We start from the raw sequence: 12,503 nt of genomic DNA, 5'->3' as shown, positions 1-12,503 counted from the left end.
TGCTAAAAGTTAGGCCTGGCCATAGTTTGCTGAACCCAACCTGAAATTGTGAATGGATCTGGTCAAGGTCCAATCCTACATTGCAAACAAATTCAGGCTGGGTTTGGTCATGCTGTAGAGGACAGGATGCCACGGTACCCCTAGTCACGAGAGTAATAATTCTATCCCAAGTTATACTGGCAAAAATAAAAATAAAATAGGCATTATTTGACAGCTGCTTTCTAATTTAAAGTTGGACTCGTTATCTTAAAGTGAAAATTTAACAAACAGAAATCTTTCAAACAAACTTTTACATAACTGTGAAACAATCATATCCATAATTTTCAAGGCTTGTCCAAATTATTGAACATCAACTCTACATCTCAACCTTTCGTATTAGGAGTTGCAATTACTGTAGAAGCAAGATTCTCTGAGCTCCTTTTCACGATGTCCATATATCACTATTAAGAAAGTAAAGTTACCAGATAGAAGAGATTATATCACTATCTTTAAATGAGAACACTAATTTTTAACACTGCAACATTATGAGCTGTACATCCTAGTTATATATACAAATAACATGTCATGCACAATCTTCTGTTGTTGGCTAGTTCCATATGGTGCAGTGGTTTTATAGGCTCTACTATCTTCTACCATAGAGTGTTATAGAACATGGACCAAAAAAACTCAAAATTATGGAAACATCAAATCTTATAAATGTAAACAGATTAAACCGGATACTGACAGAAATATACCAATGGAAACTATTAAAAATTGAAGTATTATTTGCAAAGCAAATCATATGCTAACCAGCATAAAGACAAGGAAAAGGATAAGAAGCTTCTAAATACTATATATCTTGATGACGAATAAAAATACCCAATTATTCACTAATGTTATACAACTCAAACGACAAACAATTCCGTGCTCAACTTATAACCAAAGGTTCCCTTACAAAAAATCAAATAGCAGCTACTGAAATACCTGCTTGGACTTTAAATCTAGAAGAAAAATAACTACATGATAGAATGCACTGAATTTGGCAACTAAGCTTTGTAGGATATGCATTATTGTTCCACTATTGTGGTTTGCATGCAATTGACAGATGAAAGATTAAAAAATTACAAATAAAACTGTTGGGGTAAAAAGAAATTCTGAAAATACAGAGGAAGTTAGGGTAGAAAGGAATTCTGAAAATACAATGGAGGTTTCATTTAAAGTCAAAAGAAATTTGAGTCGATCTAAATGTTTCTAGCCTACTGCTTTTCTGATATCAGGACACATATAATGAAGTCATTGGAGAGGATTATATGTATAAGCTTGCATGTATAGGCTTGAAGTGTCAGCCGAAACTGCTCCTGTAGCTGAAATCAGATCAGTTTCGATCTTAGCAGAGACCGAACTGAAACTGAGCACTAGTTTTGGGATTCGATCAGTTTTGGCCGAAACTGACCAGTTTTGCTGGTTTTGGCTAGTTTCGGACGAAACTGACTAACACCAAAAGTAGATGCTTTTTATATGTTTTTGCTTGGTGTTTATGTTATATTGGGATCATTCTGTTAATTAATTGAGCACATTGGCTATATGTTATTGATTTTCTTTTTTTTCTTAATAGACATGACTCTTGATAGTTTGAGGTCTTCAAAATACCCTTTATAGTACTACTCTACAAAAAACCAATATAAACAATTAAATACTACTTATTTCATAGAAAATATCCTTTTTAGCATATATAAATATAAAATTTCATAACTGCAACTATCTGAGTATATACCACTTAACCATGGAAATATGGAATCATGACTACAAGTACCTGACTTTAATATATGTGTGAGTTCTGAAAATTGAAAAAGAAATAAAAAAAAAAGAAAAGCTTTAGGAACCCAAATGCATCACAATTTCCATTTACCTATATAATGAATTTTCAACCAACTGAAGATCAGAAAGTAAATTATACGCACACAAAATATAAAATACTAATATACATAATTTCACTTTATGAAATATTAACTTCAGCCTTAAATTGTAAATGTATAAAGAATGAGAATGTATATAAGATAAAATATTCTAAAATGTCATGCAATAAATTTCCTGATTTATTCATTTTATGATATTTTCTTGATTTTTTGATTGAAACTCCAAAACAGAACATTGACAACGCCAAAACCGCTGAAAAAGAAACTTCAGTCCCCAAAACCGAGTTTCGAAGCCAGATGCATACGTATGAGACATACTTTTCTAATAACACTAATGGAATCCAATAAAAATTAATAATGGAAAACATTTGTAGTTTTATTCCTAAACGTGGAGCAAAGTTGATTTCTCAAGAATATTATAAGACGTGTAACCAACGTTCGCTGTGCAAGCATCGGAGTTTAGATCGGTTGGCCGGTGGCATAGTTCAATAATGCCCTATGCCATTCTGTGCTAAGCCCGAACCGACACAACAAAGAGGAAAGGAGAGAGGGAGAACACAAGAGAGGAAGAGAGAGAGGGGGGAGGGAGGGAGAGGAAATGAGAAAGGCTAGCGAACGCTGCCGAAGGGCTGCGAAAGCCTCTGCAGTGTTGGAGGCTCTCCGCCCTCCTCCCGATTGAAACAAGGACCGTCCGCCCCTATTTCTTTTTTTTTTATTTTGCCGACTTCAGTGAAGATGGCAATTCCATTTCGATTGGTAGGAAGGCAAAGGCCCTCCTGTGGTCCTTCGAAGGCTTCCGCGGCCCTTCGATAGCCTCCCTCGGCCCTCTCTCCCTCTCCCTCTCCTTCTCTCCCCCCTCTCTCTCTTCTCCTCTTTTTCCTTTTCCCTCTCCCCATTACCGGTTTTTTGTTTTGAATGCCAGAACTGCCCCAATTTGCCACTGATACGGTTCAGTGAGCCCCGAACTAGGCAGTTCAAGATGGTTGCACAATCCTTAGGTGTAACTTAGTAGATAAGAAGCATTACACACACACACACACACAGAGAGAGAGAGAGAGAATAAGATTTCACAACTCTCTAAGCAAAAGAAATGGCTGACTATTATCAAGAAAATAATAAGTGATTATAGAAGAAAATATTAATCTTAAATCAAAGCATATGTTTGTTTTTTTGTAACTAAAGTAAATTCTTAGGTTCACAAAACAAATCATAGGTGATTAAAAAATAAGGAGCTATGTGCCCAAAGAGGAAAGTAAGAGTGAGGAAGAGATGTACCATGTTCCACATTCTCCAATACTGGTGCAATCCCATGAAAGCAGTGCATGTAAAAAGACAGAACATATTAATAAAGTAATTTATTAAACTCCTACATTAGTTACCCATTTACATTTGAACCTACCTCTTCAATTGTTTTCGCATTCCACCAATCTTTGTAAAACTCACGATCACCAAAGCAAAGGAGTTCAGCAAGAATATTCAACCTACATGAACATAGATGATGTTTGAAGTCAAAACTGTCAAACTAAACGATCCAAAGTTGCTACTTGCTATTCTTCTATATTTGAAACTGCAAGCAGTGTTGAACAGTTTTAGAGTGTAAAAAGATTTGGTATAAATAAACTGATTATAAGTAATACTGAAGATCAAAAGACACTGACTACTTGGTTCTCACTCCTTTGAAAAAAAATGGGTGGAGATTTTATGCTTTAATTAGAAATTTAGTTTTTATATTAGAAGGTTTGCATCCGCATAATTCTAAAACTTCAAAATAACCTACACTTCTTTTGGAGAGTAATAAATGATTAGCATTTCTTTAAATGATAGGAAATCAACAGGTAACAAGATAAGCTTATGCAAATTAATATGCAAAGCCTTACCATAGATGGAAAAAGCAATAGAACATACAAAGCCACACATATAAAGTTGGTACTGATAGCTTCAAGACTCTCTCTATAGCATTCAAAAAGTTCCCTTTCAGTGGATGCTGAGAATTCTGGACGATCGGGTTTATGTACTGCAAATATTTTTCCAATAAATCTATCTTACAATTGGGTTTATGTAATTTCTTTTCCAATAAACCTATCCTACAACTATAACTGAGTTTATTATTTTTTTCTTAAAGAGAGGAAGCCAGAAATACTTACTTGCTCAATGATGAAGCCCATTAAACCTGTAAAAATCACCAACTTAACAAGCTGGCGAATCACCCAGCCTTTTCTAATGCATGTTGTACGAGGATAGTTTGGCTACATTTAACATGAAGAAGTATGAAAATCCATGTAAAAATGATATCATGCTTCATGATTAAACAAAACTAGCAAATGGAGGATCAAACCTACAAGAATCTAACCAAAAGTATAAAGTGAGATGAACAAATATAATAGGGCAATTTGGTAATATCCACGCAAAGAAGGAAGCAAATTTTATGGTTGGATATTCAACCCAAAAGATTTTGAATGGCATACGAAGAATCAAAACAACATATAACAAAGTTGATGAAATTTAAGTAGAAATTTCGTAGAATGAGAAATGGTCAAATGAATTTAAGAAGCTAAGAAATGTAGAAGAGAGAAATGCTATACAAAGTAGACCTTTAAATAGTAGCCTTATTTTACTAACAAGCAGAAAAGGTGCATGAATCTACTCAGGAGGGATGAAGCCTTAGACAACCATATGATGTAGGGCTGCTCTCACTAAGTCAATAAAGCATGATCTAAAGAATACAATAATAAAAAGCATACATGGAACCTATGTTATACAATGTTATGTATAGCTCTTCATCCTATTTTTCCTCACAGAGTTCATGAAGGAGAAATCCAAGTGTTCATGTGGTAGGTGATTGCATATTAGTAATATAACAAAAAAATATGAAGTACAGAGAACATAGGTATAAGAAAATCATGACAAATAAAGACATATATTTGGTGTAACTCCAATTGCCAACAAACATTGTAATGACCCCAAAAAATTGAACCACAAGATGACACTCTGCTTCTTGGTCTGCTATGAGATAAAGAAAATAACAGGCCATAGCCAGCTGTCAATCAGTGGCACTATCACAAATATGCTTCAAGCTGTTTTGCAGAAATCAAAGAGTAAGGCAGACAGGACAAGCTGTAGTGCCATAAAAATACATCTAACGTAAAATATCACACTGCTGCGGGTCATCGCAACAATTAACCAGATGAATTTAGTTAGGCAGAATGTACTGCAGAAAGATTCCGTCAGCCAAACTAGATAGTTCATGATATTATGTAGGTTCAATGTATAAGCTGGCCACTGCTTTAAGTGAAACTCATCTGAGAGCTACTCAGATATTTATGCAGTAATAGGTGGACAACATATGTTTGCTGCACTAGTAACTCCCCTCAAGGATAGGAGATGACAGAATAGGGAGATGGAGATTCTTCTGATGTTCAACATTTCATCCTCTAATTGTGGCTTAGCAAATGCTTTTGAGACAAATATCAGTATATTACCAATGGGAAAGAAGTGCTTTAGCATCTACATTTTAGCCAACACAAAATCAAAAACTACTACTACAAAAGTTAAAGCTGTTAGGTGCTCGAAGCAGACTTTTTGGTCCTAAAGGTGAGTAAAGAGCTGACAGGTAAATATATACACCTCAAAGGCAACACTGAGGACGTCTGAATATATGCCTACAAGCACAGTTAGATTTTAGGTTTCTCCTAAAATCATGGATCACATAGGACTCTTGTCATTGAACAAATTTTCACATATGAAAATCTTGAGACTAAAGGTTGGAAAATTCAGTCTTTAATATGGCTAGAGGCTCAGTTCGATTTTGCACTGACCACATTATTGGTTTTCACAGGCCTGCTGCTTTGAAAGGGTATCACATACTATAATCTGCAGAACAGAGATTACACATTTTAGTCCCCAGCAGTTCATATTAAAAACCTTGATTGTAACAGACTGGACCATGCAGGTTCTCCATAATAATTATGCCCCAGAACCAACAGGTTGTAAGTGAGTGGACATAACTAGTACTATATGCAGATCCATACTAGACAAGGAATGATTGGACCAGCTGGGCCAAATGTAGAGACAATTTATCAGGCCAGTCCATTAAGCAGCCTCTTATGGGTACATTCAAGATCAATCAAATCTTTTAAGCAAAGCATGGCTATAACAAAATAGTACCAATTGGCAAGCAAGAGAAAATTTTAGAGAGCTCTAAACATCAAGGGCATGGTTGACATATTTGTGGTGGCTTTCCACAGAGACAACAAACATTTCTGGGTCAGCATTTTAGGGTTACGGCATTGTGAGTACACTATACATGTTGATTAAAGCTTAAGTTATTATCTGGAGATAATGAGTTAGAAATACGTTGGTATTTTATACAAGATGTAACAGAGGGACAGAATTACTGAAAAGGCCTTTTTTCAAGTAGCATTTTTTTATCATTTTCAGCAGACTGACAGCATCTATTGTGATACACAAGGTCATTTCCAGCACGTGAACTTTCAATTTATGTCTGCTTTTTTTTTACAGACTCACATCCATTTAATTTTATCCATCTAATCCTTGTGGTTTAAAATACCGGTTGTCATTAGGAGTGTGATTTAGGTCTGCTGCACAATATAATCTGAGTGTTCACTCCAGAACTGCTTGCAATAAATGAAGAGGATTTTAAGATTTGCAAGGTCCTTTGCAATAACTTCTCAGTGCACTGCTGAGCAGACGACGGGAAGGATGAATCTTGAAGTCTGTTCCGTATAGCAGGCAGGCTCAAAGTGGAAAGTAAGTTTTCACTTCGCAGCAGACCTAAACCACATCCCTGGCATTATATCATCAGGCATCATTTCCATGTTTGGATGACATTATTAAAACCAGGTTCAGTCCATCTGAAAAAGTGAAGTCAGTCCTTCACATATTTATTTACATTAGTCTCATACAGAAAGTTGGAAACACCTTAGAGATATATTTGACCCTTTTACTCTCTTGAGAAAGCAAGGAGAAAGATGCCCTTCAATCCTCTTGAGAATGGGAGGTGCTCCATCATTTTCTTACCTGCACATGTATTCTTTTTAGACCTTTTAGAGGAAAGAGGATCCTTTCCAACCTTGATTTGCTAGTGGTATTTTCAACAGTTTGGTTTCCCTCTAATGCTTTGAGCTGCACTCATATAATTGATGGATGTGAACATGCGAGCCATGCAAGTGTACAGAACAGCATAAGGGAGGATAACCGGTGGTTAAATGAATAAAACTAGTGCAAAGAGATGCCAACAATTTCTCTAACATGCAGTAGAAGATACTGGCCTCAATGATAACATTAAAAGAGAAGGAACAAATTAAAGTCTCAAGTCAAAGAAAAAAAAAAAAAACCTGGTAACAAAGTGTGGGAGCCACCATGAAGTATACTAAACTTTTGAAGCTGACACCTTTCAGGTCACCAATCTCAGGACAATTTGAATACAGATCCTCCTGCCCACAAAAGAAAAGAACACCATAACTGCGCAAATGGTTGACTACTTGCTTCTTGATTTATGTACGCTAAACTTATAGACTTCCTGAGCTACTCAAAAGTCAAGACGACAATTATCCAACCAATTGCAGCCAGCAAAAGAAAGGAGAAAAGGTCGAACATAATCATTGCAGGAAAAGTTTAACACAAAAATATATTTTGAAGAATAACTTTCATCACATAGGCCATTCATATATCCTTTCATAAGTAAGAATGAATAAATCCATGACATTGACATTCTTGCCAAGAAGAAGCAAATGAAATCGACATCCTTGTCCTTAGCAGGGCTTGTAAATAACTTATAGAACATTAGCATAAAGATAGAAACAACGACTGAATAATGGGCTTGGAGAAGGAAGAAACAATTTCAAAGTCACGGAAAGAAAAGGAAGTGCGTTAAATTTCAGTTTTCTTTCATAGGAGACCAATATATCAGACAGTCTAAAATATAGTCATTCCTTGAAAAAAGGAATCAATATGGTTTGATCAGGACAAGGTATAGAACCTTCCAAAGCTGAACAGCAGCATCGGCCATTAATAACAAAACTTTTTTTTTTCTATTATCTGAAAAAGATCCTTAATACTCGTTGGACTATATAATAAGTTTCTTAGCAACCAAATATTTGCTTGGATCAAAAAATTGATATTGTGTCATCTTTAACAAAACCATTATTCAAAAGTTAGAATTTACTCTATCGAAAATTTTATTAGACATCATTTGTTATCTTTGATGATCTCTAGTATCTCACCAGTAGTGCAACCAAGTTTAACTGTCTACGGTAATACACATAAAAGGTGAACAATGGGGGACATCATACCAAACATATCTACATCTAAGATTAGATGGCATGACTACGTGGTTAGGGTCCAAATCTGAAACAAGATCTGATCCTAATGCACGAGAAGCATTTAATAGATTCAAGGAAGAAAAAGGAGTATTTAGCTACCCAAACCTTTTACAAGGTTTCTTACATGGCACAACATCAAAAGAAAAGAAGAAGAAGAATATATTGTCATCCAAGGTATATGGTATTGGTACCGGCACCCATTCCAGTTGGCTGGCGGCACGGTACAGTACCGTACCATGCTAGTCCATTCCATAGTGTACTGACAAAGGGAGAGCCAGCAAGGGAGGGAAGAGGGAGAGGGGGGGAGAGAGAGAAAGAGAGATGGGGGCAGAAAGAGGGCTTCTATCCTCAGCACTGTCTTCACTTAAAAACCACAAAAAAAAAAAAAAGCTCCCCCTCCACCCAACAAAAAAAAGCCCTCCCTCTCCCTCTTTTCCTCTATCTCCTTCTCCCTCGCCGATTTTTTGAACCGAGAGGCGGACTAGGGCTTCCCTCGGTATGGCTTAGTACACCCCAAACTGGGCAGCTCCGGACAGTAGAGTATTCCATGTTGTCATCATCTTGTGAAGCTAGTTGATTGAATTGCATGTTTTTTACATCTTTACATTTAGATATCAATATCAACTGTTTGCAGTTTTGCACAATTAATTATAGCATCCACTACAACTGTGTTCTAATTAAATCTACTACCAACATGGAGTATGTTTGCAATTAAAATCAGCTAGTAATTGCACTCTCAAAAATAAATATACTCATACACATTTAAATGTCAAAATTTAAAAAATTTTTGAAATACTTTTATGCTCTAAGTGAAGGTTTGCAATGCAAAGACTAGCTTTAGTAACCTAATTAAAGTTCTTTTTCGTTTCTTTAAAAAAATTCGATCTGAGGATAGAGAACGATATATTTGGGAAAGGAAGTTTAAGCTGCAAGAGAGAGATGAAGCAGGTTTATCTTCAATTTGAAGACAGAAATAGTATCCTCCTTGTGTTTAACCACTGGGGTTCCTAATGCAACAGTAAAGAATGCTACCTACTACTCCTATAGCAAGAATTCCTCACATCGGTCTCTCCCCTGTAGGTACTCCACACAATTTGTGTGTGTGTGTGTATGTATACATAGGTATATGTATATATGTGTATAAGTACATAAAAGCATATCAATATCTATGTATGTTTATTTATCCATGTGCATATCTCTATATATAAGTACACATGTATGTATATCTATATGCATGCATGCATGTATGTATATATGGGTGTGTATATGTGTGTATACATCATTGTGTTTTGCATTCATGCTTTATGCTTGCAAGTAGTCATTCTGTAGTTAGTGATTCAAAAAAAAAAAAAAAACTCGACTCATGAGCTTTATTAAATAATTCTCACTGCATCAAAAAGTTTAGAGGAAAAAAAAGAAAAAAAGGAAACTCATCCAGGTATAAGCATCCACCGAACTATTGTAGTTTCTTATCTGTTAACAAACAAGAAGGGCGTTTTACCTTATCAAGAGATTTAGACAGTGTCCTCATATCATAATTAGTATGTGCATATGACACAAGCTTTAACCAAACAACACTTGCAAAGAGCATCAATGTGATGCCAGATAAAACAGCAGAATCACACCTGCAATGTCATCAAAAACAAATAATAATAAGAAAAGATATACAAGAATTTTGACAGTACAAGAACATTGTTGCTGAACTAAATAAATGGACAACAAGAGAGCTGTCTTGACTCTTGAGCTATCCCGATTATCTATTTTGCGACACACTTATAAAATTTCCTTAGGATCATATTTAGATCTTGAAAGTGCTTGCATGAACCACCACTAAGTCTCCTATGTTGTAGGAAATATCAGAGATTAACCCAATATACCAATGTGTTACAGAAAAATTTATCCTCAGTAGAGCATATATACATATACATTCTTAATGGGTTATACTTTTCTTTTTCTTTTTTCCCCTTTCCACTCTTACAAGTGATATATCCACCACTGCAGTTCCTACATCACTATATATCATATAAATTTGGGCTTTCCTTCCCAACTTCCTGTTCAATGAACAGTTCTTTTGTCCATAAAACATGAAAAGAAGTATTCATGATCTCAAATATACTTGAAGAAGAAGGCATGCTCAAACCATTTGGAGGTTGACTTAACAAAAAAACTATGTCATTGTTCATTTTATATGAACTTCTACTTCTTTGTTGTCCCTTCACAATCCTTCAAATTGAACACATGATGTGCAACATAGTAGAATTATATCAGACCAATGCTGCACATCGATGAGTCATTTGAACTGATTATTTCTCTCAATCTTTTCCTTTGTCTGCATGAATCTCAAGGATTAACAATTTAACATCATCATTTTTGACACATTAAGTCAATTTTATATAGGATGTCTAGTTGTCTACTACTTGCATCAATTGACAATTATTGAAGCATTGACTGAGACGGTAGGAACACGTGTCAAAGAACAAATGAGGCCCTATCATGAAAAAGATGGATTTCTATCATCATGTAGGCCAAACACAGAATGTACGAAAGTCACGAAAAAGGATTATATTTTCATAGAAAAATGAGTTAACTCTTAGTAGAAAATACAGTACAAGTTTTGGTGTGTGTGACATGGCCTATGTTGTTTCATTAACTTACCGACATCATATAGCATACAACAAATTCATCCAATGATGAGTAATGCATTTATCCTAAATATGACTACACAAAATTTAATTGAACAACTACTCCTCCTTATAAGATATTCTCATATTGCGTAATTTGTATCCTTCTCAGTCTTTTTTTTCTTTCAGGTGGTAGGGGTTTGATTGGGGGCTTTGCTAACTTTCCATCTGATACTAAGTAATCCAAGATTCACTCCACTGTGCCCATGCTGAAAAAAAAGGGGTCTGCCTTCTTCAATAGTTGCTAGTGTTGCACAAAAACAAAATGAGAATCAGATTCAATCACGTATCCAAGTGCCTGACTCAGCAAGAGGGGAAAAGATAGATACAATGATATGTAAGATAACATATAAATTTAACTAAATTATCCATTTATCCCTTTAAAAATTATCTATTTAAGCACTAAAAAGAAAAAGTTAAAAAGATCTTTCAGTGTTCATGTTTCTTATTCAAAGTTCCTAATTAACTTGAGGATATTAGCAAAATAATATTTTGCAAAGTTGTTCCAATGCTCAAAAAATCTCGAAAAAGAATAACTACCGCTAATATCAAATTAGAGGATCAAACTCATTGTTGGAAGAATTCAACTCACTCATTATTGGAAGAGTTCAACTCTCTTCAAGTCTTTAAAAGTGCCTAAAACTTCATTAATATTGAAGTATCCAATACACATCCAAGTTGGTTAAATATCCGACAAGGAATTTTTGAGCTGGATGTGAGTATCCAGGTAACAATAGTACAGTTGATCCTTCAGTGATGTTTGCACATGTCTGTTTTATCATATGGTCACGAATCTACTTAGCTCCTCATTGCTTATATGCTCATGTTCATCCTTGTACGACAGAAAAAGCATATTTTTTTCTTCTAGGATAAAATTTATTTCATTTTTTTGACTTTCTGCCTCCTTGGCCATCTAGAATTCCAAAGGTGTCTAGGAGTGTATGAAATCATGGGGTGTGTGCTTGCTAGCAACACATGCACGTGCTATGTAAGCATATACACAGTGAGGATGCAGAGTGATTGTTTGCATTTTCACAGGCAAGCAATTTCTCTCAAGCATATGAATGATAAGAGGGACGACGCACTCAATGCTGCACATGCAAGTGATGGGCACCCCTTTCTAAGGCAGAGAAAGCCAAAAAGATGGAAGACTAGCTAGAGTTCTTAAGGGCACAAATTCTGCAAGGTTGTTGTACAAGGTTCTCACAAAAATTTAAATATCTTTAGCTGGATATCATGCATAAGGAAGTGTGTCAAAGATTCTATTGCTCCTAGCCAATGGATGTTCTATTAAATGCCACCATCTTATGCTTGAAAGAGTAGGTAGGTAGGCTCTTGTATAAGAGGTAGATACAGCATTTGCAGCCAAGCAAGAATTAACTAGCTGCAAAATAAAATTAAGGGCCTTCTAAGGAAGCTTTGCAATATGCGTGGCAGTGATTGTATGGCGTAAGTCTTATTCCTAAAGGTGAACCTTGCACCCGGAATTTCTTCAAGTCCTAGGGCAAGGATGTTGAGCAAGTTCCACCCAGGCATAAAGGAAATTAAGCAGGGGTCACAGACTCACATACATGTGGAGCTAGGAG

The 12,503-nt window shown here is 35.6% G+C and overlaps 1 protein-coding gene across 2 annotated transcripts in view; it reads right to left on the bottom strand.

Moving 5' to 3' along the window:
- LOC105047997 (diacylglycerol O-acyltransferase 1-2) overlaps positions 1 to 12,503 on the bottom strand; it is a 28,977-nt gene that overhangs the window by 8,410 nt on the left and 8,064 nt on the right. For both annotated transcript variants that reach the window (XM_010927169.4, XM_010927170.4), the window contains exons 6-11: positions 9,738 to 9,861; positions 7,250 to 7,348; positions 4,040 to 4,141; positions 3,773 to 3,909; positions 3,295 to 3,376; positions 3,171 to 3,191 (exon numbers count right to left, since the gene is read on the bottom strand). In XM_010927169.4, the coding sequence (XP_010925471.1) occupies positions 3,171 to 3,191; positions 3,295 to 3,376; positions 3,773 to 3,909; positions 4,040 to 4,141; positions 7,250 to 7,348; positions 9,738 to 9,861 (565 nt within the window). The remainder of the gene's footprint in view (positions 1 to 3,170; positions 3,192 to 3,294; positions 3,377 to 3,772; positions 3,910 to 4,039; positions 4,142 to 7,249; positions 7,349 to 9,737; positions 9,862 to 12,503) is intronic.

This window comes from Elaeis guineensis, chromosome 7 (genome assembly GCF_000442705.2).
Source record: "Elaeis guineensis isolate ETL-2024a chromosome 7, EG11, whole genome shotgun sequence".
NCBI lineage: Eukaryota > Viridiplantae > Streptophyta > Magnoliopsida > Arecales > Arecaceae > Elaeis > Elaeis guineensis.
The sequence above is the reverse complement of the archived record's forward strand: the minus strand, read 5'-3'. Positions and strand labels throughout refer to the sequence as shown.